The 24,936-nt window shown below is 40.9% G+C and overlaps 2 protein-coding genes and 2 non-coding genes across 12 annotated transcripts; all 4 read right to left on the bottom strand.

Moving 5' to 3' along the window:
- Positions 1-4,776: 4,776 nt before the first annotated feature.
- Positions 4,777-11,059, bottom strand: slc25a3a (solute carrier family 25 member 3a). 3 transcript variants are annotated; one of them, XM_037243819.1, is made up of 8 exons: positions 10,910-11,059; positions 10,348-10,514; positions 9,487-9,611; positions 7,560-7,739; positions 6,918-7,099; positions 6,439-6,611; positions 5,593-5,703; positions 4,777-5,236 (listed from the first exon to the last, which is right to left on the bottom strand). In XM_037243819.1, the coding sequence occupies exons 2-8, from the start codon at positions 10,481-10,483 to the stop codon at positions 5,079-5,081; spliced, it is 1,065 nt and encodes a 354-aa protein (XP_037099714.1). In that variant the 5' UTR covers positions 10,484-10,514; positions 10,910-11,059; the 3' UTR covers positions 4,777-5,078. The 3 variants fall into 3 exon arrangements, with proteins under 3 accessions (XP_037099714.1, XP_037099713.1, XP_037099715.1); XM_037243818.1 differs by lacking the exon at positions 9,487-9,611 and adding an exon at positions 7,999-8,123; XM_037243820.1 differs by lacking the exon at positions 10,910-11,059 and adding an exon at positions 7,999-8,123 and having other exon boundaries at positions 10,348-10,489.
- LOC119117559 lies at positions 5,350-5,555 on the bottom strand. The gene has a single exon (XR_005096557.1). It is a non-coding gene; the product is annotated as a small nucleolar RNA SNORA53 (small nucleolar RNA).
- LOC119117558 lies at positions 6,681-6,884 on the bottom strand. Its single transcript, XR_005096556.1, has one exon. It is a non-coding gene; the product is annotated as a small nucleolar RNA SNORA53 (small nucleolar RNA).
- A 1,573-nt stretch (positions 11,060-12,632) lies between the features above and the next one.
- tmpoa (thymopoietin a) lies at positions 12,633-23,839 on the bottom strand. Of its 7 annotated transcripts, none has more exons than XM_037243578.1 (9): positions 23,333-23,835; positions 17,545-17,662; positions 17,271-17,420; positions 16,684-16,823; positions 15,783-15,836; positions 15,630-15,692; positions 14,010-14,120; positions 13,700-13,800; positions 12,633-13,560 (listed from the first exon to the last, which is right to left on the bottom strand). In XM_037243578.1, exons 1-9 carry the CDS (start codon positions 23,573-23,575, stop codon positions 13,164-13,166), a joined length of 1,377 nt encoding a protein of 458 aa, XP_037099473.1. In that variant the 5' UTR covers positions 23,576-23,835; the 3' UTR covers positions 12,633-13,163. The 7 variants fall into 7 exon arrangements, with proteins under 7 accessions (XP_037099473.1, XP_037099474.1, XP_037099475.1 ...); XM_037243579.1 differs by having other exon boundaries at positions 14,010-14,117; XM_037243580.1 differs by lacking the exon at positions 15,630-15,692.
- Between the last annotated feature and the right edge of the window lie 1,097 nt (positions 23,840-24,936).

Here is a 24,936-nt window from a genome sequence, read left to right as displayed (position 1 = left end):
CTAAAAGCCGGATGTAAACAACTTCAAGTCCAAACTTTATATTGTCTGTTTCAAAAACAAAAGACAGAACAAACGTGAGGAAAAAGGTATATTAATAAAAATGAAAATATTTACTTTTCACCTTGAAATTATGCTAAAAGAGCACACAAGGTTAGCGTTAGCTTCAGTCTAAAATCCAAACTAAACCAAACGAAACTAAATGTTTTTTAAATTAAAATTAACTAAAGAAAATCAAGCACGGTTTTTAAATTGTGGTTCAACAGAATTATTTCAAAAGACAAAGACAACATGGAAAATCTGATTTGACATCAATAAATTATCTTTAAATGTAAATAAATAGTATAAGAAAAGCTGTTTGGGGTTTGTTTATTAATCATAATCTATGCTAAAAGCCGGATGTAAACAAACAACAAAAAGATATAATAATATTAATACAAATTAAATTAATATTCTCTTTTGTACTGACGTGGCACCTTAAAATTATGCTAAAAGAGCACACAAGGTTAGCATTAGCTTCAGTCTAAAACTCAAACTAAACCAAACCAAACTAAACCAGAAGCTTGTCTTTGTGGTGACTCAACTCTCCGTATCCTAGCATACTTTTCCAGCGGAAAAACAACCTCCAATCACACACACGCACGCATGAACACACACACACCTAAAAAGGCCCCGTGTTCATGTGACCGAGAGCAATACCAGTACGCTCGAAAGCCTCATGGCACAAGGCTTTAAAATCAATGAACGCATGAATGCACGTCCCAACGATGACGCCTTTGTTCTTGGTAACTCTTTTGTTTGTCACCCAGGCTTTTAAGCATGTACAGTCTGTGTCATGGGGTCAATAGGATATTTAAAAGCAGAAGTAATTTGAGCGTTCACAGTGCAAAAGTACAGTTTCCATTCACAATTTTCCCCTTAAACTTTGATTTTAATTCAGAATCGCTTTAGAGTACAGGTGTCAAACTCAAGGCCCGGGGGCCAGATACGGCCCGCCACATCATTTTATGTGGCCCGCGAAGACAAATTGTGCATCAAATTCGTGTCATTACTAGAATTGCAAATTGTCTTCACTTTTAATATCTTTTTTCTAAATATTTGACCAGTTTTTATTCGTCTGATTTGAAAACGAGTTATTTGTCAGTTTGTTTTGTAGCTTCTACTGTATATAAGGTGCTCATACATTTATTTGGGTTGACAGTCAAAATGGCCCTCCGAAAGAAACTATGACTACAATGCGGCCCGCGGAAAAAATGAGTTTGACACCCCTGCTTTAGAGTCATTAAATTAGAAGACAACTAAATCAAGCATTGACCCGAGAATCAAGCAGATTCTGACATAATTGCAATTTAAGTATAAACTGATTTTAAATATACATATATTCCTATAGAAAACAAATCTGTTCCAGGGTCAGTCTACCTTCATAAAATTGGGAATATGTTTTTTTACCTTTATGATACGAGTACCGTATTTATTCTAATTATCGCCCAGGGCGATAATTAGAGAAGGTTTATGTCCAACAGGGGGGTGGGCGATTAATAGAGAACACTTTTTGTCCGACCGCCAAGGGGCACTGAAATGGGCGATAATATGTATATTTTCCGTATGTAGTATGCAATTCCTGCATCTCACTAGTGTTCTTAAGGAACGCAGCATACTTCAAACGCGCAACGACTGCGCTCAATGGCCGATCGGAACGGCCACTCGCAATGGCCGATCGCAACGGCCGCGCGCAACGGCCGCTCCAAAGCCGCACACTTCCTCTCGGTTGAAACTGCAATGGCCGATCGGAGTTGCCGCTCACAACGACTGCGCGCAATGGCCGATTGGCAGGGCCGCGCGCAATGGCCGATTGGCACGGCCGCGCGCAATGGCCGATCGGAACGGCCGCGCGCAATGGCCAATCGCAGCAATTTTAGCAGCATGGGCGATAACAGAGGCGTAGCCAAGCCGGGGCGAGCCGGGGCGGCGCCCCGGTTAGGACTCCCTGCGCCCCGGTTGAAAAAAATCTAGAGCTTTTTCGATTCTTCATTTTCATGCCGTTTTTTTCTTTCGGTCTTGCGCGAATGTGCTTGCGCTATTCTATGTGCGCGATGTTATCCATTCACCGTTTGCCTCCCGGCCCGGATGTTGTTTTAGCGATCAGCGAACGGCGTGGGTGATGTTCGATTTTTTTTCCTGTGGGCGTGCGCCCCTACTGGAAAAATTCCTGGCTACGCCTCTGGGCGATAATTAGAGGTATCAATGTTTTTTATTTATGTCATCGCTAACACACACTGGGCGATTATTAGAATATGGGCGATAATTAGAATAAATACGGTAATTAGCATCTTTTTAACTCTCATAGTGTAAAAATACGTAAGCACTCAGTTAATACTTGATGGTTGTTGTTTTTTAACTACAGACTTATTTCCTTTTCTTTTTTTTAGCATTGGATATTTATTAAATGTTCAAATTTGTTAGCTGCATTCTGACAAAACCGTTTTGAAGGGCAAAAAAAAGCAATTTCATCTTTTTGAGTCAGTGTTCTGTAAAAAGACAAAAAAAGAAGTATGTGTACATTAACATAAAATACATTACAAAAATAATAAAAATTGAATATTAAGATATTCAATCAGAATTGTGTGAACATCTAGCCAAGACTGCCACCAAACAATCCTTGATGTACCACCTAGCTATAAATCGGCCTTACCTGTGTAGTTTTGTGTTATCACAATTTTCAACTAAAAACACTACGTGGAAATCATTTTACAGCTTTGATATTTACTTGAACGACATAGCGGTAACACCGCGATCCCACACAAATGGCCTCCATTTCCTGTGACCTCTCCTCGGGAGCAGGCCCAGTTAGGCGCATCTTCTTCCCTGCAACAGCCAGCAACAAGGTTTGCAGCATACAAACTGCCTACTTTATGAGCGACCAAATGGATTCTAATAATGGTCGTGTATGTGTTGCTATGACCCAGGCCAGGCATGCTTACCATTAGATGATGCAGATGCCGATGTTGCACAGACATCTTTCCACATGTCACACATTAGGCTTCACGCGTTGTGGTAAATGAGGCCCAGGGGTGGTTGATATTTCAGGAAATATCACAATATTGATATTTCTGACTGTATACGCACTACGCAGGCATTTTTATGTAAAAGTGGCACACAGAAAGGCTAGCATGTCATTCCATACAGCGCTACCCACTGGTCAGCTGTACGGGAAGCAGAACAAGTCGTGGAGAGAAGCATGTTTGACATAGCATTCCCAAATAATTAAAATTACTGTACTTTTAAGGGGAACATGAACAATTCTATTCTGTTCTATGCGCATCCACTTGTCTAAACATGTTATCTGGTTTATATTGTTTAAGCAGTAGGAATTAGGCAGAAAAATCCATCCGTTTAGATCTATTTTCGGGGGCGGCCATTTTGACATCACATGCCCATACAGAAAATGGAAGAGGCATGTTATGTTGACTTTTGTGATTACCGTGATTTCCCATGCATAATGCGCAAAATTTAACTAATTTATTGTCCCAAAATCTGGGGTGCGCATTATGCATGGGTACAACGATTTTTGAAGAAAATCTCCCTCGAAATAAAACTTGAAATCACCTTTCTTCTTGTTTGTTGTCAATCGCGCATCGCATTCAGCCATCCTGCCCAACACACTTAGTCAGTAAAATTCATAATTGACGACACATCGTTTGATGCGATGGTGCAATCCTTGGTGTGTTATTGTCAAATATTGTTTGTTTTTTAATCTCCATCGCAGACCGGATATCATACGGAGGCCGCCATGACAGTATGCGCAGAACGGATGCGCAAGACACGTCAGCTATATAAAGAGCGAGAGTTCAGTTCTCTATTAGTTTCAATTCACAGTTTAATTAGCAGTTTCAATCAGCAAATAACAAAACGCGTATTACAGGTAATATTTTATTTCACAACACTTTGCCTTGTTCCTTTCTTCTCTGCTGTTCACTTCAAACACGCTCCCTACGAACACAATGCTCTCGTATCAGACGCTTGCTCGATCACCTGCTCGTTTGCTGTCACAATGTACCCTACACAAATCCAAAACATTTCTTCGCTATCAAGTTTGCTAGCGCATGCGCAGTGATACTGACCGGCAGAATAACATCCGGTTGTTCCCGAAGATGATCTTTTTTCTGAAATAATTTTACGTTTACGGACTTAAAGTCAAAATTTGGGTGCGTATTATACATGGGTACCGGCTTTTTTTCAGCATCGACATGCCATTTTTAGGGTGCGTATTATGCACGTGGGCATATTTTACATGGAAAATTACGGTAGTTTATTCCCAGTGTTCTTGTTACTCCTTGCTTTTTAGGACTGTGCTAATTGATTTTCATATCTGCATGTCCATTATCGCCTTTGTGAGTAAATATTACGGATTTGATGATTTAGTCAGAGCTCCATCATTAAGCTTATCTTATAATGTAATTAAATTGCATTGATATGTACAAAGCTATGACGTATATCATTAGTAGATCACCAAGTATGATAATGTATTTGATTTAACTCTACTGAAAATATGCTCAACAAAGCCCAAAACTCAGGCACATTATCCTGGCTGGTTTGGTATGAGCTTAAATGTTTAAGTTTGCAAATATAAATAAGCAAATTCAGATTTGTTGCAATTTTGTATGAAAAAAAAAATTGAACATCCCCAGGAAGTGTTTTTAATTTCCATTCTCAAATCACAGGCGCAAACTAAAATTCTGTTTTGTTGCAAATTTGAATGGGAAAAAAAAAAGTTGAACATTCCCCAGGAAGTGCGTTTAATTTCCATTCTCAAATCACAGGAGCGAAATAAAATGACAAGTGCTGCACAGCAAAGAAATATTCTTTTCCCATTTTTTTTGGTGACCAAAGATCGACGACAACAGGTTCTTTTTATTACATAATTTTGTATGTTAAATATACAGGATAGTTAAGCCCCATTCATTGAAACAGCTGGACTGAGGGCATAAATATATAAAACTGCTGTGCACACCGACTGCAAGTTGAGAAATTAGTTGTCATCTGTTGATTGCCATCTCATAATGGAAGTGGCCGTGGTGCTATTACTCTATGCCGAGCTTCTTCTTGAGGGACTCGGGCATCTCAGGGGGAGGGGGTCGGGGCAGACGGAAGTAGACCTTGACTGAATCGTAGATGAACCACTGCAGCGCTGTCAAAGTACCGATCATGATGATACGGGCAACCAAACCCTTCCACACACCTGCACAAAATGAAAAGCACAGCAAAATACACAAATATTCTGGTGACAAATTTCTGTCAATCAGTTATATTCTACACAACTTCTATGAAGGTCTTTGACAAATACACTTAATAGTTGTCCGTCCACCAAGCTAGCAACACTGGGAGATGCCCTGCCTTATTGAGGACAGGGTTGCCAGGGGTGCAGGTAAGCCGGGGAACAGGTAGACTGCTCTAACACGCCAATGACTCAAGCACCTCCAATTGTACAGCCGCAAAGCTGCAGAGAGGCTTAGCTCAAGAGCACAGAGCCCTCTAGAGGTGGATCTAAGGAGCGTGTACTGTAGCTCAAACCCTGTTTAAATCCTTGAAACCCACCTTTGGGACCAAGCTTCTTGAGGACCTGGACAGCAGTGCTTCCCTTCTCCTTGTTCAGCACAGACACCACAGAATCAGCAGGGTGGGACACGATGGCGCAAAACACACCAGCTGTACACAGAGAGATAGAAATCACTTTAATTACTACAACTGGATTCGAAAAAAGATTTTTTATTTATTTTTTTTAAAAACCCACCCTCTATTCTTGACATAAATCATATTTGTCATTGGCTGGACAGTAGCAAAGAGTCAATCATTTTATTATTTGTTCAAATGTCATTATTCGAGGTAATGCCCGGTTACTGTCAGCCTTAATCACAGCAATAAAACATCAAACTTGATGTCCGTTAAACCAAACATGGCCAGCAGAATATTGAGCCAATGAAGAGAATTTGTCGACCTAATTGCTTTGGCGTACTTTACCATTAATTTACCAACAAATGTAAAATTAATAGCAGGGATTTTCAATGCGATGTCTTTTCTGTCCGATGCTAGTTTGAGTACTCAGCTCTTGAGTAGCAATGATGAGCAAGCACTGACACCACGAGTTCATAAATTTTAAAGAACGACCTATGTATCCAAGAATCGCACTTTTCCTTAAAATTGCATGAATTTTAATTTTCTATTCTTCTATTTCTGAGGTCCTGATTGTAAAAAGTGGCCACAATCGAGTGCTCGTTACTGGTATCAGCCCAACATTGCGAGTACCGGTACCAGACCAAGACCATTCCTAATTAATAAACCAATATGTGCCACAGTGAGGCATAATATTTTATTTTCTTAAATCTATTTCAACTCAAAATACTTTATTTCAAGCCCTACGATGCCATCCCACGCTGTACTTACCGATGTAACCGGCCACAAAAGTGACCACCAGCTGCTCGGATTTGCTGCACTCGCTGCGGGGCTTGGGGACGACGTGCTTGTAGAGCAGTTCCACGGTGCGCTCAAAGCAGGCAAATTTCATCATGGTGTACGGAATCTGCCTCATCCACAACGGTACCACCCCCTTGTAGAAACTACAAGGTTGGAGATTTGAGCAAGACGTGAGACTCCACAGTAATTTTGTTTCAATGCAAGCAAGTCCAAATGTCCATTCCCCTGGCTAGCAACACTGGTTGATTTCCTGTTTTTACAGAACAGGGCTGCCAGTGGTGCAGGTGAGCCGGGAAACAGGTAGACTGCTCTCACACGCCAATGACTCAAGCACCTCCAACTGTACAGCCAGAAAGCTGCTGAGGGCATCCGCTGAGAGCAGAGTACCCCCCAGAGGTGGATCTAAGGAACGTGTGGTCAAATGGTCAAAAAGCAGTTGGCTCACTTACGCCCAGAGACCCTCCTCGGCGTACATCTTGGGAACGCACTCCCGGAGGGTGTTGGCGTAACCCGGCTGGGTCTGGATGCGCACTTTGACAGCCTCCATAGGAGCCAGAGCGATGTCAGCGAAGAACTCGGCGCTGGCTGAGGCAGCGAGGTACAGAGATGTTCTCCACATGTAGGTGTTCTCCTGTTTTGCAAGATCACCAAAAATAGAAACATAAGTACAAACCTGGTTGTTTTTCTAACAGATTTTAGGACAGTGGTGTCACTCAGCCCTGCGGACCAAACCTGGCCCACATTGTAATTAATTATATTTGACCCGCCAAGACAAATTCTGCATCGACTGTGACAAAACTAAAATTACAAATTGTCTTCACTAATAGAGATGTTCCCAGCAAGTTTTATTACTGTTCATATTTTTAAAAAAACTGAACAGTTTTTACTCGTCTCGGATTTCAAAACTAGTTAATCATCAGTTTGTTGTGAAAACTATACTATTAGACGTTCATACATTCATTTGGGTTGACAGTCGTTCATACATTCATTTGGGTTGACATTCATAATGCCTCTCGGAAAGAAACTATGGCTATGATGAGGACCGCAGCTAAAGTTAGTTTGACACCCCTGCTTTATGACGTTGGGCAAACCTCTCCAAGCAGGTCACTGTAAAAGATCTTGAACACTTCATAGAAGCCAAACTTGCAGAGGCCCTGCATGGAGTAGCCGATGAAGGTTGGCGCCCAGCCCTTGGCCAAGCCTCGAACACCGTCCTCCCTCACAGTGACGGAAAAGCCATTGCCGATGCTCTTGTACTTGTCGGGGTTCACCTAAGAAAACAGAAGCACCCCAGTAAGGACCATGGCGTTGCATTTCCTGATCCAATTTCACCACCCTGCAATTTGGCAAGTACTTTCAATTGCTTCTAAATGGTGGCTGTAATTTAGAGGGGGATTTCAAATCAATCAATATTTATTATGAATATGGTTTACTGTTTCATCACAGCTCTAATCTGGCACTAAGCCACGAGTTTGGAGTGTCTTCTGGCAAATTGCAGCCACTACCGAGCGTAGATTTTTCCATACAAACCTGCAGACGACACTTGACAAGGTCGAGGGGTACTACCGCCGTGTGTGTAAAGCCGCAGCTCAGGATGCCCCCAAATCCACACATGGCGTAGTACTTTGAGGAGCCAAACTCACAGCTAAACTCATCTGTGGTAGAAGGGGACAACATACGTGCAACATGCAAGGGTCACATGCAAAACACAAAAGGAATCAAAACAACACCAATTCAGGGCCACATAAGGGAAGAGTTTTCAGTATTGTATAAAAAGAACCACAAATCTTTGTGGATCTGTCAACTTTATTCGCAAATTTCCACTGTGCAGTAGTGACTCGATTGTATATACCTAAAGTTATTGCAGTAGAGTTTCCACTTTTGAGGAGGCTAATTTGAATGAGATTGGGGGTGTGGCCTAGAGGGGGCCAACTGTAAGCACTAGTCTGGGAGGCTGTTTGCCATGTGATTAGTTCGGTGTTGATGAGCTGCAATTTACTTTCGAGATTAACTTTTATTTTGGGTGAGCAGAGGAGTAGGGTGAGTTACGCATAGAAGAGGTGAGGGGGGGATACTAAAATAATATATTTTTTAAATTAAAATAGATTGTGCTTGATGGTGGGTGTGTTGGGCGGCAGTTTGATTTTGTCGTAAATATTTGACAATTGGCTATTCGAGAGAACTGACATTTTTGTTCACAGTTATCATACCGTCAAAATTTTATATCGGTCCATACCTAGTCTGGGCACTTGGACACAGAAAGTACGAGTCGCATCGGGTGAATCAGGTACCAGACAGTGGAAAAGGCAGAGTATAGTTTCAATTCATTTTCAAATGGGACTCTTCCATTTAATGTGGCTGTCTCAAACATGCCATCATTTGTTGGACCACAAAAAGTGATTTCGGTATGAACTTCAATGGACCACATTGATATTTTGGAAGTTTACAAGTGCACGAGGATACCTCAGAAGGTTTCTGACTTAATTAACAATTAATGCCAAAATGCCTATTAGTCAATACACAAATTTGTTATTACGCCCATATCTATTGTGGAATATGTGCAACCAATCAGTGTGGTCAAAGAAGTTCGTGTTTTCCTCACCAACAATAATCAAATTCACATTGAAGCAATTTCTTGAATTATAACAATGGGACATGGAATAATTGTATTCAGCAGATGTATTTTCACCTTTCAAATCAGTCTTACCTGGCGGGTTAGAGACTATGCAAACGAAATGTCACCTCAGGAAAAATGTAATCCATTATTTCCCTACACTCTTCCTCAATTGTTCTCAGAGGAGAAAGGGTCAAATGACACCACGTGCGTGCAGTGGGCGTAGACAATCAACGAGGTACGAGGCATGCAGCCATCGAATGATCACTCCAATATGCATGCCAGGGGCAGGGGTGGGGATTTCAAAACTGGACCATATGCATATTTACATGCAAATTCGAAACTTAAAAAAAAAACGTCACGGATGGAGTACAAAAACCGAGCTGAGGGGGGGGGGAACAGACCTGCATTCGGCATTTGACCAGATCGAGGGGAACGACTGCTGTGTGTGTAGTGCCACAGCTCAGAATCCCACCAAAGCCACACAGGACGAAATACTTCTGAGAGCCAAATTCACAACTGTCTCCCTCTGAAGGAACAGGTTAGATTTAAAAAGGGGGGGGGGGGGGGGGGGGGGGGGAAGCCATAAATATATGATATTACACTAAAAAAACACTAACAAAATCACTAACAAACCAACCGGTTGGTCTGATAAACTAAAAGGCCGTAATGAAGGATCATTTACAAACTTAGTAGAATTTAGAAATGACCTGCAAAAGCAAAGGGCAACGGTGTTGTCAGAAAACATAGCTGAGACTACCAACTTGATTATTCATCCAAGTCAAAGATAAGAACATCAATATTCTTGATAAAGTCTTTGAAAAGTTGCTACAGTCCTCGAAAAAATTGATTGGGACACTGTACTAGCCTTTTGTTTTCTTTTGTTCAGACAAAATATGTAGATCTTACCTTAAAACTGTACTGCTTTTACAACCAGGTCTATATCCAGGACAATTTGTTCTCGTTTCACTACTGCGCTTACAATTTGGTTACTATAGAATGAATGCAACGTTGTCATAATGTCATCACACACCCTTTTTTGACAAGATATGAAAGGGAGATTGTGTGCCCTTCCTTGTCCTACATTAGCAGTTTAGCTTGAGCAAAGGCCTGAATACGCATGCCGCCGATGAGCACCTATTGAGAGATGTTGATATGCATTGCACAAATACTAGCAAGTAAAAATAAATAAGGTCCACGGTTAAGGAGCAATGCGATAAAAACGGTTTTTAGAAGGCGGCCTGGGGAGGCGAGTAGGTCGTTACCGTCTGCCGTAGCGGCTGCCGCCAGTCGGCGTGTCCTCTGTGCACTCTGCTGTGGTTCCTCCACTTTCTGGAGCGCGAACAGGGGGGCGCTGAATGGATTGGCCCGGGCCAGCTGCGTCAAAGTCGAGGGATACATGCTGGTGGTCCTGCCTATCCGCGGAGCTGCGCTGCAATGAGCAACAGGTTAGCTATGATTGGGTTGAAGCTACCCACCCCCCACCGAGCAGCATGCACGAATGAACTTTATGTAATGTGATGTAATATTATTAATTCCATCAGTGATGTCCAAAGAACACTGAACTATTGCGCTTGGTGACGTTTATGTCGTTAAATGACTTAAATCTACCTGCCCGGTCACATACATTCATGTCCTAGCTTGTATGCTACACTGCAATGCTAACTTGACCGCTACAAGGTGGAATGGTTGCCCTGTGCCACTCACGGAAATAAAAGCTGTAGCTTATCTTTTTATGGTGGTTACATGTCAGGAGATGCCAACCAAACATTATAATCTTGATGGATACTTCACGTAGTTGCTTTTAAAACGATTAATGTAACTTACTTGATGTGCGTCTTAAGATGGCGTCTCCGCTCAGCTGCAAACCGGCGGCTCCAAGAGAGAGAGAACGACCTCCGGTAGGGCTTTGTCCTTTCGTGACGTCACAGTTCGTCCTGTGGGAGGGTTATCGACTTTCTCTACGCTGCAGTTTGGATGCAATAATTCTTGAGTCCACCTAGCGGTAAGAAAAAACTTACACCAGCTCGAGCTCTTTTAAATGGGACGTCAACTCAAACATTTCTTTACAATCTGCTCCCCCCCCAGTTTAAACACGATATTCTGATTAATATTACGTTTGTAGAATATAAATTAAGCAGCGAAATTTACCCGTTTTTATCCATCTCAGGAGCGGCCATTTTGCAACTTGACTAAAAATGACATCCAGTTGCTCAGAGAGCAAACAAATTTTAGTTGTAGTTTAGTGCGCGCGCAACAAAACATAACCTTTAACTTTGTTCAAAGTCAAAGTCTGCTTTATTGTCAATTTCCTCACATGTCAAGACACACAAAGAGATCGAAATTACGTTTCCCACTATCCCACGGTGACAAGACATAGTACACAATATACATACAAGTAAACACAAAAAGTAAAAACAAGAAGGCACAAACAATGAATAAATAAGAGCGATGACTAAATAATAAACAAATAATAAATAAAAGGAGCAAAAATGGAGCAAGTGTGCATACAGCAGACAGTCAGAATATAGCGCAAAAGTACAGGACGTTACGCAGGAGGGGGGAGAGTTCAGGATCCTAACAGCCTGGAGTATGAAGCTGTTGGTGAGTCTGGTGTACCTCTTCCCAGAGGGCAGAAGATCAAACAAAGAGTGAGCGGGGTGACTCACATCAGACACAATCGCGGTCGCCTTGCGGGTGAGATGGGAGGTGTAAATGTCCTTCAGGGAGGAGAGTGAAGCACCAATAACCTTACCAGCTGTGTTCAAGATGCGCTGCAGGGCCTTCATGTTGTATTCAGTGCAGCTACCACCCCACACAGCGATACAACTGGAGAGGACGCTCGCAATGGTGCCACGGTAGAATGTGGTCATGATGGCCGGAGGAGCACTTGCTCGCCTGAGTTTCCGCAGGAAGTACAGGCGGCGCTGAGCTTTGTCCAGAGATACCAGCAAAAAGGTTCAGGTTCAAACAATCATTTCATCAACCCATTGCTGTTATGCATGGTATGTGGCATAAACAAGCCTGCTAACGTGGTGTATGTAGCAAAACAACAACATAACATCTAGGTTTTGTCCATGTTTACATCATGTATTTACACAAATAATTTTGTTCAGAGATACCAGCAAAAAGGTTCAGGTTCAAACCATCATTTCATCAACCCATTGCTGTTATGCATGGTATGTGGCATAAACAAGCCTGCTAACGTGACATATGTAGCCATGTGACAATCCACTTGCACTCTGAGACTGGTGGTTGGTGAATGGCCAACGATATAAATAAATAAATAAAATCAACAACAAGAACATTAAAGATGTGTTCTACTACTCAAGGTCCAAATGACATCAAAAGCTTGTCCTTCTCAAAGATGAGCAGCTAAGTCCTCCAGCCAACAGTATGCCACTGTGTTCAGTGTCAACTCAGTTATTAGGATCAACATGTTGTCACTATGCCGAACTTAACTTACCAAAAGTGCAAGCCTACATTTTTACATAATTACAAAGTGACCAAACCTTAATTAGTTAAATGTTACAAAATAAAAAGCACTTTCAACAGTCACATTTTTATCGTTTATTTGGTAAATTCAGTACTGCATGTCAACAACTGGGACACAAATGCATAATTAAGTAGAATGCAGTAAGACATTTATTATAAAGAGAACACTTCAGAAAAATATTTATAAGGCTTAAACTGTGTTTGGATAATAAGCCTACAAAGCTGGCTCATGTACAAAATAAAACCCCAAGGCTACGACTAATAAGACTTGCACTCAAAAGCAAGTGTGAGAAACAATCTCTCAACAAAGTTCAATCACACCATGCATGTTAAGAATAACAAAAAGAGATAAAATACAGTATTAGTGAGTCCACATCTTCTATGGTACTTGGGGTTTTTGTATGTGTCTGGCTTTGTTGTGATCTCAGGGTGGTTCAACATCCAGTGAGAAGGGGGGGGGGACAATGCGGACAGTGATCATTTCAGACCACTTATGTTAAAAAAAAAAAAAGACTAATGGTGATTCACAGATAGATTTAAAATGTTATGAGTAAACAGTCCTCCCAAACTACCTTCTCTACAAGCTCTATGCTTTGCTGCCGGCGGCTACATCGGACTCAGCTGCTGAAAATGGGTTGATGGTATTGGTTTCCATGGCCTGGTAAATAAAGAACACAAAAGCAGCCACAATTGCCAGTAGGAGGACCTTCTTCCACAGAGCTATGCCTGGGCGCACTACCTTAGTAAGACCATTCGAGGGCGCTGCAGACACAAGTACAGATGTGCCTGACAAAGGTTTTGAGGAGTTTGGCAAGCTGTTGACTCTGTTGATAACACGGCTCTCTGTGTAGGAAGAGGAGGTGGTGTTATTGATGGTTTTTGTAGTTTTGGGAGAGAAAAGAAGAGAGTTTTCAACATTCCACAGATCGCTGGGGATCACTGGGCGCCCGGCAGCTCCTCGAATTGGCCGTCTACAAGTCACCCTAAGAAAAAAAGGAAACGAGTTCTGGTTCATCGCTTGATAATTTGGAGGTATTAAGGCAGGAAAGGCATTCAAATACTATGCTAATATTGACAGCTAGGTAGGATACACATCAAAGTGTTTTGTACTCGACTACTTACGTGATTCCTGTTGGACTCCTGACATCATTGGCAAAGAGCTCTTCAAGGACATCTTTCTTGTCCACTTTGGGAGTTTGCTCACTGGCTGCTATCTTCTCCACCTGAACAAACACAGACATATTCATTCATTTATGTTTGAATAATGGTAAACAGAGGTCATCAGCTTGATGAATATGCTGTGCTTATTTTCCAAATTAAAACGCACAAATCACCAGGAAGTGCATGGCGAAGTTAACAAATGACACCCCCCTCAAAACCTTTAATACACCACTGGGTGACCACCGCAAAAAAACCTGGTCTGACTGTACACCTGTTTCACGACGCCACCGTACGTCTTCACAGGGCTGCATTTGGCCAGGAAGCTTGTGATTTTCTTCTGTCTCTTATGCTGCGGGTCATCTGGTGACCCAAACACCTCCTGCTGAAAAACTGTGTATGTGATTGTGATGTTTAACCCTGCCGGCTGTCCGACAACTGCCCCGACAGAAACTCAACAACTGTGTGTGAAAAAGCAGTTACATATATTCACCGTAACCAACCATCTGGCATGCGAGAGTGGCTTCACCGCCCAAATGGACCAGTTTAGCTTTTACGTGTCACATGTGGAGGAAATATAATACAGTGCGCAAAGCAACGGTGCCACCACAGTTGTCCACGTCCAAAAGTACAGTAACCCTGAAATCCCAACTGCCAACCTTGGATTCCAGCCAACAATGGGTGTCCTCATTTCTAATAGGTGAAATATCGCAAACAGGTCTAAAAGTAACAGGGTCAGCTTTTGATTTGTAAACACAAGGGGAGAAAGGCCTGGATTGCTTGGTAGCTGGCAGAGGGCTTTGTTCCTCAGGTCGGCGCTGAAGAAAGCACAGTGCGATGTTAGAGAACGTCAATGGAAGCACACTGGGAAAAGATGGTGTTGAATTCATTCAATTGTACAAAATAAAATTATCCACATCCAGATACATTTAAGTAGATATAGTATAGGTGTCAAACTCGAGGCCCCCCCCCACCCCCAGATACGGCCCTCTACATAATTTTGTGTGGCCCGCAAAGACAAATTTTGCATCAACTTTGTGTCATTACAAATTGTCTTCACTTTTTAAAAATAGAGATATTGCTAGCCATTTTTACTACCATTTATCTTTTTAAACTATTTGAACAGTTTTTACTAATCTCTGATTTAAAAATTAGTTATTCGTCAGTTTGTCGTGTTGCCTATACTGTAAATAATATAAGGCGTTGATAGGCATAATGGCCCTCCGAGGGAAACTATGACTACAATGCGGCCCTTGACAAAAATTTGTTTGACACCCTGGAGCATTCAAAATTAATCGATTAATTGACAAGTAATGGATTATCAAATTAATCGACAACTCTTAATAATAGAGTAATGCTTTGAAGCCACTTTTTTTTTTTAACCTTAGATTTGTCCAAATCATTTAATATCAGCCTCAACATTAATTATTCATTAACTTCTAAAGTCATTCATGAACAGATTTTTATTGTGTTTAATCAAAACAAGACACTTGCAAAAATCTGCTTCTACTACAGAAAATAATAACCGCACCAGTAACGGATTCATCTTTAAAAATTACGGAGAGTATATTAATCCCTCATGTGAAACTGTTTGTTATTTATTGTTTTTAATCGCTAAAAAAATACTAAATAAACAGTAAATGGGGAGGGGGTGTTTTTGTAACACACTTTCATGCAAAATAAAATTTTATCCAATTAATTGATGGATTAATCGATTCTAAAAATATTCGATAGTGACAGCCCCAGCTAGAGTCTACTTAAAAAAAGATTATCTGGATGCAGATTATTTTCTTTCATGCAACCACTTGAGAAGTGCATGGCTTTGAGTAAAATTGAGTAAATCCAATCCAAAAAAAAATCTGTGTAGAAGCAGTCAAATCTAAGTGCAACGCACCCTAAATGCTGGTGTCAAAGTTAAACTGTTTTCCAACATCGGTCCAAGTCGTGGCTCAGCGGCCTAAAAGACCAGCATCAATGAAGGCAAAAATGTGAAATATGTGATAAAAAAAACAACAACCAACCAACCAAACAAACAAACAAAGCTGACCTCAAGCAGAGCTGTGTTGAGAAGAGTCTCGGTTGCCACTTGTTTATGGTGGAACTAAACGGGTTTCAAAAGAGAAGGTGGTGGTGGGAGTTCAGCGTGTGCTTAATATTCTTTTTCACAACTTAAACCTAAAAGGAAAACTAAATCCAAAGTTTGTTATACATACTTTGAATATGTACTGTATGTTATCATCCAAGTATCATTTACTGCCATCTGTCAGCCGACAGAGTTTGACGATGCACTCATGTAGCGGACAACTTTGCGAACACTTTTTTAGTCAGCGGCTCCAAGTGATTTCACCCAAAACGGCATCATAAAAACATGCTATAAACATGTGTTTCATTCAATATTTCAATTTTCGTTTGATTCAAATACATGTTATGTAAGCAGGAAGAGCTGCTTTGCCAAAATCGGTAAACAAAGACAAGAACACGGTCACGCTCCGTTGCTAGAAAGAATAAAATGAGACGAATGTCACGACGATAAAATAAAAGCCGTTCTGCACAATGAAAGGTGGGTAACCCGGAAAAAAGCGCACCGATATCAAAAGCAGACATCGGGGTTAGTGAAAAGTCAGCCATGAAAAGAATCTGCTATGCCGTGGAAACGGCTAATCCACGTCATGTGCTTTGAGTCTGACATGCAGGAAAAAAAAACAAGCAGGCTCACTTGACACTGGGAGGGACTGCACTGTACTCGAGCATAACACCCCCCCCCACACACACACACTTCCTCTCCAGTGTGAGGTTAAATTCTAATAAAACCCAGCTGTGTCCCATCCCCACCTTGCCCATATCATTGATGGCAAAACACTTCTGGTGACAGGAAGCCAGTTTCAACTTTGCCAACAACTTAAGAGCACAAAGAAATAAAAGCGAGGAACTCGTGAGGAGCAACTTACAGTCTTGTGCTCGCTGCTGCGAGTGCGAGTAGTGACTGGCGTTTTCCCTCGGCTCCTGACTGGCCTCTCCACCACCGGAACTGGTTCGAGCTCAGCCACTGGCTCAGGCACTGGCTCAGGCTCCCGTTCTGCTGTGACATCTAAAAACAGCATGCTATGTGAGAGCCGGTCTATTAACCCTTATACTTGAAGCCACATTAATAAACCCCCCTTTTTTTCTTTTATAATTTATAAAAATGTTATGTATAATGTACACGTGTATACAACACAATGCGATGTATGCTAGTTTTCATAACATTTTTTAAATTATTGCCCCTCACACAAAAATATACTCTCGAGGTTTTATTACGGCTTGGTTATTGGATGTTTGGGAAAAAAAATTGCCAAAATCAAAACTAGGTGAAAATAGAAACAAATATCAAAAATTATAATTGACAATTTCAATTAAAATATATCAAATGTTTAATTGAATTTATATATTTATAGCTGCGTATTTTCACATTCATTTTTTATTCTTAATTTTAAATTATGGTGGCTCTACAAACAATCTAATCTGTAATAACCAGTGGTCATGTGCAGAGCCTAACCGTCCTCTTTGTCGCTATAGAGGTCCGATTCAGAGTTGCCGTTGTGATTAACTTGGATCTCCGTGACCACTATCTTCGTTCCTGTCGCCTGAGCAGGGCCATCATCAAGTAGTTTCTGCAGCTTCTTCTCGTACAGTTTACGCGTTGATGCTGGAAAAAAAGTTGGTCAAAGTAGTTAAATATGAACAATTATTATTTGTATTAACCGCAATACCAAAAAAGTGTCCAGTGTCCGATAAGTGTAAAGCAGACTGTTTGCGAAACGTGGACTCACCCACAATCGGGCCGGCATCGACTCCATGTTTGAGCAGCTCATCCCTCAGGTAGTCATCGGTCAGGGTAGTCACGTCCAACTCATTGGGTCGAGTCTTATCTGTCTTCTTGGGTGCTTTCTGTAAAGGACACGGTAGTTTGATTTAGCATTGAGCAATTTGTTTCCTTGTTGAAGTTATGTTAAGCATTACAGTTTTGTTTGTCCTGCGTAGAAAAGACGCTCTGCTTCTCCTTCATCTTGAGTTCATTTGCATAGTATATCAATATATACCGTAAATTTTGGACTATAAACCGCGACTTTTTTCTCAAATTTTGAACCCTGCGGCTTATATAGGATTTTGTCCGTGATTTTTGTGATGACTTGATCACTTTTATACACACGTAAAAAGGCTGTGGACCGCTGTTGTGCGGCACCGCTTTGCTGGGCGGAGGGATGTATGACACGGTCACTGGGGAGAAAAGTGGTGTGTTGATCGCATGTCCATCCGCCAGGCAAATAGTGCCGTAAAATTTACACAAAGATGAGACAGAACGAGATCAAGACGGACAATACTAAAAGGAAGCTTTTACACACAAACGGTCATTATGGGGGGCTTATATATGATTTTTCCGTGATTTTCGTGACGACTTGATCACTTTTATACACTCGTAAAAAGGCTGTGGACTGCTGTTGTGCAGCACCGCTTTGCTGGGCGGAGGGATATGACATGGTCACTGGGAAGAAAAGTGGTGTGTTGATCGCCTGTCCATCCGCCAGGCAAATAGTGCCGTAAAATTTACACAAAGATGAGACAGAACGAGATCAAGACGGACATTACTGAAAGGAAGCTTTTATACACAAACCATCATTATGGGGGGCTTATATCTGATTATTTCGGGGATTTTTGTGATGACTTGATCACTTTTATACACTCGTAAAAAGGCGGTACTTCTGCCGCGTCACAGGCAGTGTTTGGAAAGAAATGTTAAAGTATGTTATTAAAACTTTAAAAAAGCTTTCTGTGTCCAGTCTTTCTTTGTTAATAACTCGCGTGCACACTTCCGTGTTGCTGCGGTACTACTGCTGCGTCACAGGCAATGTTTAGAAAGACGTGTTAAAGTATGTTATTAAAACTTTAAAAAGGCTTTCTGTGTACTGTCTTTCTTTGTAAAAAACTCGTGTGCACGTGCGGCTTATAGTCCGGTGCGACTTATAGTCCGGAAATTACGGTATATAAATCAGACTATTTCTATTTTAATCGTGCGTTTTAGTATTGTCGACCAATGAGTTGAACTTCTGGTAGATAGACATAATTCTCAAAGAAAAACTGGATAAGATAAACTGGACTCTGTAGATTTCCTCAATGATTAAGACAGCAGCCTCAAGGCCACAGGTTGAAAACTTGTGTGCCACCGATCGGAGAAAAAAAAAGATCGTTCAGACTAGAAGTGTGACGAACTAATCGTTTTGGACTTGATTATCCTTTTGATTATTCCATCAATTAAAATGTACCTCTTGGTTTCACAAGTCTTGGAATTAGAGGTGCAATAATTGTTTGGTAACTATTACTAAATAGATTACTAAATTGAATTATCAAATGTAGACACTTAAGTAAGCAGTGACTTAACTGTTTATTTTTAAGTTGGGTAATCAGTTTTCAATTAAGTTACTTTTCCAAGTAAACCGTGGCCACTGTATAATACAGTATTGATTGTGTTTGGAGGTAAATCGATTAATCAACAACTAATCGATTACTAAATTAGTCAATGGATTAATTGTTTAGACACATTTTTCAATTTAAAATTGTCCAAATTCTTGGGATATCATCATTTCAACCTTTTATATTCCGTCATCCAGCTTGTACTGAATCAAAATAAAACATCTGCATTTATTTTGGAAAACAAAGATCAGCATTTTCTCTATTTTCCAACACGTTACATGTCTTGTTTTCATTCAGCAACAAAATAATCCACAAATTAATCGATTATTCAATTAATTCTTAGTTGCAGCCCTACTCATTGAGCCTCACTCGGTAATAAATGCTCAGGAATGTTTGTACATTGCGCAGGAATTGAACATGTACACAAAATCGCCATACTCACATTTGCCACACAAATTAGCAGTATGTATGCATGGTTAATGAATGAGGTCATTGTCATTTCTTCCTCAATGCATTTTCATAGCCCAAGGCCCAGTCAGCACATCCTGGTGTGGTTGTGCTCCAATTAGAATGACAACAACCGTAACCAAAACACAATTGGCTAAATGTTCATCAACAAACCAAACCACATAATTTACTCCGAGTCTCCCGAGTGATGTTTGCAAGCTCTCCGAAATCGTCAGCACATGGTCAAGTCATAACACACCCAATGTGTAAACCAGCTGAAGAATGTCAAGTTTGCACTTCATTTCCTTAAGAATGTTGCCTCGTGTTTCCATCAAACTCTCCTCTACGACCCCTCCCTCTCTGAAGTCACTGCACTGTCCAGATCAGGTTTTAAAAACTTTGCTCCTAAGCCGCTTTGGATGGCTTTCAACCTTACGGTGGAGGCGCATTTCATGTGTTCACGTGGCACGGTCACTAAAGTCGAGCTGTGCATGGTCGACCGCATCGCAAAACGCACGGGAGGCCTAAAATGGTCTTTTTAGTCGAAAAATCTGAAGAATTCCAGAAACTTGTGTTCAACTTGTCAGTTAGCACTCCACAATCATAATGAATGTGAGAGGCAAACTCAAGGAGATTGGCTTACAATCTTCAGGCATTTACAGGGGCGGACAAGGTTGATTTGAGCTCGAGGGAAGTGTTTCGTAATCACAACAGTCTGGCTAAGAGCGGGAAAAGAGGAAGGCAGAACTAGCTCGTGTTTCCTCTCCTGAAGACCACGCCCTATCTTTCAAAGACATGACTAAAACCTGAGGTCATAATTGGACATCAGCCCGCAAACTTTATGGGGGTACGTCTACGCGAACGCCATCAGATTTTCCTCTACAACTCCACATTGCAGCTTGGATGAGGTAACATGGAGCAAATACTGGAAATGAAAGAGTCACTGTAGTGTATGCTTGACTTCTCCATTGCCTTACTAAGTTTTGTTGAGGATTAGAACTGGGTGCTGGGGATGTAACATTTCACTCAAGCCCCGATTTGATTCAATTTTCAGTTTCCGATTTCAATTCAAATTTTAAAAGCGGTTTATTTTTAATTAAACAAAATCAATGACTCTTTTTCTAACCAAAAGATGCTTTTATTTTAACATCTGTAGGGCTATCACTATCAAGATATATTTAGAATGATCTAGAATCGATTAATCGCATACAAGTTTATTTGCATTAAAGTGCATTAAAAAAAAATCCCAAATACTGGATATCAACCAATTTTTTTGTGATTAAAAACTTAACAGCAAAGTTATATCACACAAACAGGATTGATGGTCATTATTTCCCAAACTAAAAGCAGATGGTTGCAATTGTCCTATTTTGATCAAACCCAAAAGATAGATCAGTCTGCTCTCATGAAAGACTATAAAAATCAGAATCATTACTTTTGGACAAATGGCTCTAAATGATCACTCGACTAATAAAACTCGAGGCGATTAATTGATTTATTCTGACATCTCTAAACAGCCCGCATATTTTAAGCACCTTAAATCAAATTTTGATAAATCGTTACATCTCTACTGGACTTTTCAATGAATTGTTACATCCATGCCAAACTATGGTAAGGTAAAATCTCTACCTTAATGCTTTCAATTGCTGGTCAATGCATACGCTAACTTGGCTCAAAGAAAATAAATGAGGTCAACTGCTTATCTGTAGTGAAAAACAGATGAGACCAAACCTGTTTTTCTTGTAGGATGTTGTCAAGGATCATTAAACTCAAGATATGTCTAAAATGCAAAATGTCCAAAAATATTTTGTCAAGTTACCAAATCCCCATTTTGATCATGTTGTGTTTATTAACGCTACCTCCCTCACTAATTCTAGACACAAAACTTTCCTGTGAAAACTCTTGCTTATATTCTCACATGGTTTGTTGTGATTGAGCTTGCTTGCAAGCTCAGCTAATAACATCTTTGTTCTTAGATCTTGGTGGGAGCACTGGGGGGGTGGGGGATAAAGACCAAAGAGGTTGCCAATGAAGAAATGAGATCTAACCATTTGTCCTCTACACGCCGACTAAAAAAGCATGACAATCTATCTATACAGGTTTATACTCTGCCTAGTGGTTGCTATGTGAAAAATGTGAGGAATTAATGTTTGTGCTGAACATTCCTCAGATACCAGCAGCCTATAATCACGCAAACATATGTGCATCCGGTAACACATGATGGATAGCAGAGCAGCAAGAGGCAAATCGCTTAATTATGGAGAAGCACGATAGTTTATGATTAGCTTCAGCCTAAAGCATTTCGTCAATAAAACAAAGCAAAAAGAAAAAAAACATGCAAGTGACAAATATCTTTGCGACAATTAACACAACGTGAAAAAAAGACGTTAATTGATGTGTAATAATTTTGTTTTCTAGCTACTCCCAAGAAAATACGAATCTCCCATGAATCTCAAGTTTAATAAAAAAAAAAAACATGTGGTTTACTACCTGTACTTGCAGATGTCTTATAAAAATGTAATGCCGCAAATAGACATAAACCCCCACGGGCAACCAAATAAGACTTGTATGACATGCAAGTTCACGTTCACTGTTCAGTCATCTTGTCAAGCGACATCTACCATCACATCTGTTCCAAACATGTAAATGTGACAAGTACGAACAGCACTTTTTACAAATAAAAACACCTGTAAATTAGTATTTATAAAAAAACAATCTCAAAATTCAAAAGCCCTATAAATGACACAAATGCGAAACAAAATATTTCCACTTCAATGTAAAGTTGTTCCCAATGATTTAGGCAGAAAGGTAGAACACCCAAATGTGATTTCTGGATTGTAATTTGAGTTTACAAACGTCTGCTCCATTGTCTTTAGAAGTCACGAGCTCCTGTCTTGCAGTTGGGAAAAATGCGGGCGGGATGATTACAGAGGAATGTTGACAATTTCACCCAACACAAAACCACTCAATGCATTTCATGGACTCCATTTTCAGTCAATTCCAAATAGCTTACAGCTGTTTCACATTGGCTCATAATTTATTGTGCAAACGGGTCACGTACTGTAAAACTAACTGAAGCCCTTGAAGAATTCTTATTTGAAAACATGGCATAGAAATGAATTGTTAATAAAAAAAAAATCAATATTTGGGCCTGCCTCAATGTTAATTCTTAAAAGTTCTGAGCCTGACTCAGAACGGCGACTTCAATGGACAATTAGCTGTAGCATGCATGTGGCATGTAACCAATGGAAATTGAACATGTCCTCTCTGTTGTACTCTATATTAAACTCACTTTTGGCAAAATGATGTGTCTGGGTTGGGTGGGTCGCCCTCTTTCCCGTGTGTTCTCTGCGCCCATGCCCACTGATATAAACTAGACAACCTTTAGCAGTGAAGTAACATGTTTAAAACTCTGGGGGACGCTCACATACGCCACTAGAGAAGGGCCACGACAGCTGACGTGAAATTTAAGCCCAACAAATTGGCCATTCAGGGCAAAGTGACTTTTCATAGCAAAAACAGATGACCCAAATCTCTATCTTCCTGTTAGGAGGTACAAAAGTCAAAAACGCATTCACACCATATGGTGGTCGAGTATGTGCCTTTATATTTGAATTAAACAAAGGAGCATTTAAAAGACGATAAGAACAGCAGAAACGGTTTTACAACTACTCCCCCCCCCCCACCCCCATAAGTACTCACTTTGCCGGAGGAACGGCTTCTCCTAGATACAACAGGCGGGGGCAGCTCCTCGTCACTCGAGAAGGCGTCCAAAGTCGCGGCGGCGACATGCTTTTTGTTCTGCGTGGTCAAATTCTCCAGATAAAGCTGAACGTAGACATCTTTATTGTGGTTACCAGTCGGGAGCTCCACGTTGTGAGCCATTAACTCGCTTTTAAGCTTGTCCTTGGTGAGCTGCGACGGGTCGTCCATGTATCCCGGCATGTCGGCGTGCGAAGACAACGGGTAAAAGGTTGCGGCAGCAAACGGAGTGAACGGGCTAGCTTACTTCGAGGGTGGTGGACCAAATTAGAGAGGCTAACTGGCGCCTCTTACTGGAACTATTCCGCAAAGCAGGTTCTTCGCTGTTAAAATGTGCACAACTGCGTCACGCGGTGATACAAGTTATGGATTCCTCCTCTTTCTTTAGGAAGTTACGTTTCAGTAGGCTGTGCTGGTTTAAAGTGGAAAGAAGCTCTTCCCACTTTGGAAAATGACCCAAACAGGGCGTGATCTTCCTCTGTGATTGGCTTATAGTTGGTCACATGGGTCTTGAATGTGGTTTGTTATTGGTCAGTGGCAATGATTGAAAACGAAGCAATCTCTGTAGCGGTCTCCAACCCACAGGCCGCGGACCGGTACCGGTCCGTGGATCATTTGGTACCGGGCCGCATAAGAAAGTATAAATAACTTGCATTATTTTCGTTCTATTTATCTGACTCTGAACGAGCTTCAGCTTTTATTTAAAAAAATGGACCAGATTCTCTCCTACACCTCGTGACGTTAACAAAACATAACATTACACCACAATATCATTGTTTTTATGCCGGTCGTATCATTTTATTTTGTTGTATTTGCCGGTGTACGCGCCTCATCCACGCGGTGTTCATTCAAATCAGCTCCCTAACACTTTTGAAGACGCCACGCTGTACAGATGCTGGCCAGTAGATTAGAATATCATCAAAAAGTTGAATTATCTCAGTAATTGCATTCAAAAAGTTAAACTTGTACATTATATTCATGCATTGCACACAAACTGATGTATTTCAAATGTTCATTTCTTTTAATTTTGATATTTATAAGTGACAACTAATGAAAACTCCAAATTCGGTACCTCAAAAAAATAGAATATGGTATCTCAAAGAAATAGAATATTACTTTTTTTTTTTTTTTTTTTAGAAATGTTGGCCAACTGAAAAGCATGAACATGAACAGCATGAGCATGTACAGCACTAATACTTGGTCGGGGCTCCTTTTGCCTCAATTACTGCATTCATGCAGCGTGGAATGGCGTCGATCAGTCTGTGGCACTGCTCAGGTGTTATGAGAGCCTAGGTTGCTCTGATAGTCACCTTCAGCTCCTCTGCATTGTTGGGTCTAGCGTATTGCATCTTCCTCTTCACAATACTTCATAGATTTTCTATGGGGTTAAGGTCAGATCTCACCAGACGCCAGGGGTTCACCAAACCTGTCAACCCCACCCTGCTTTCTCTCAATAAATACTCTCTTGCAAGAATCCAAAGTCAGACTTCGTTCGAACATCACTGTATGCACAGTGATGAACGACTTCTACACTTGCAAGTGCT

This window comes from Syngnathus acus, chromosome 23 (genome assembly GCF_901709675.1).
Source record: "Syngnathus acus chromosome 23, fSynAcu1.2, whole genome shotgun sequence".
NCBI lineage: Eukaryota > Metazoa > Chordata > Actinopteri > Syngnathiformes > Syngnathidae > Syngnathus > Syngnathus acus.
This window is presented reverse-complemented; position numbering and strand designations above follow the sequence as displayed.

Coding starts and splice junctions, on each gene's coding strand:
- tmpoa (XM_037243578.1), bottom strand. CDS start 23,575: ATGCCGGGATACATGGACGACCCGTCGCAGCTCACCAAGGACAAGCTT. Junction 16,824..17,270: donor CTATAGCGACAAAGAGGACG/GTTAGGCTCTGC, acceptor TGCTGTTTTTAG/ATGTCACAGCAGAACGGGAG. Junction 15,837..16,683: donor GCAGCAGCGAGCACAAGACT/GTAAGTTGCTCC, acceptor AAACCCGTTTAG/TTCCACCATAAACAAGTGGC.
- slc25a3a (XM_037243819.1), bottom strand. CDS start 10,483: ATGTATCCCTCGACTTTGACGCAGCTGGCCCGGGCCAATCCATTCAGC. Junction 7,740..9,486: donor TGGTCAAATGCCGAATGCAG/GTCTGTTCCCCC, acceptor CTGTTTTCTTAG/GTGAACCCCGACAAGTACAA. Junction 5,237..5,592: donor CAAGAAGCTTGGTCCCAAAG/GTGGGTTTCAAG, acceptor CATTTTGTGCAG/GTGTGTGGAAGGGTTTGGTT.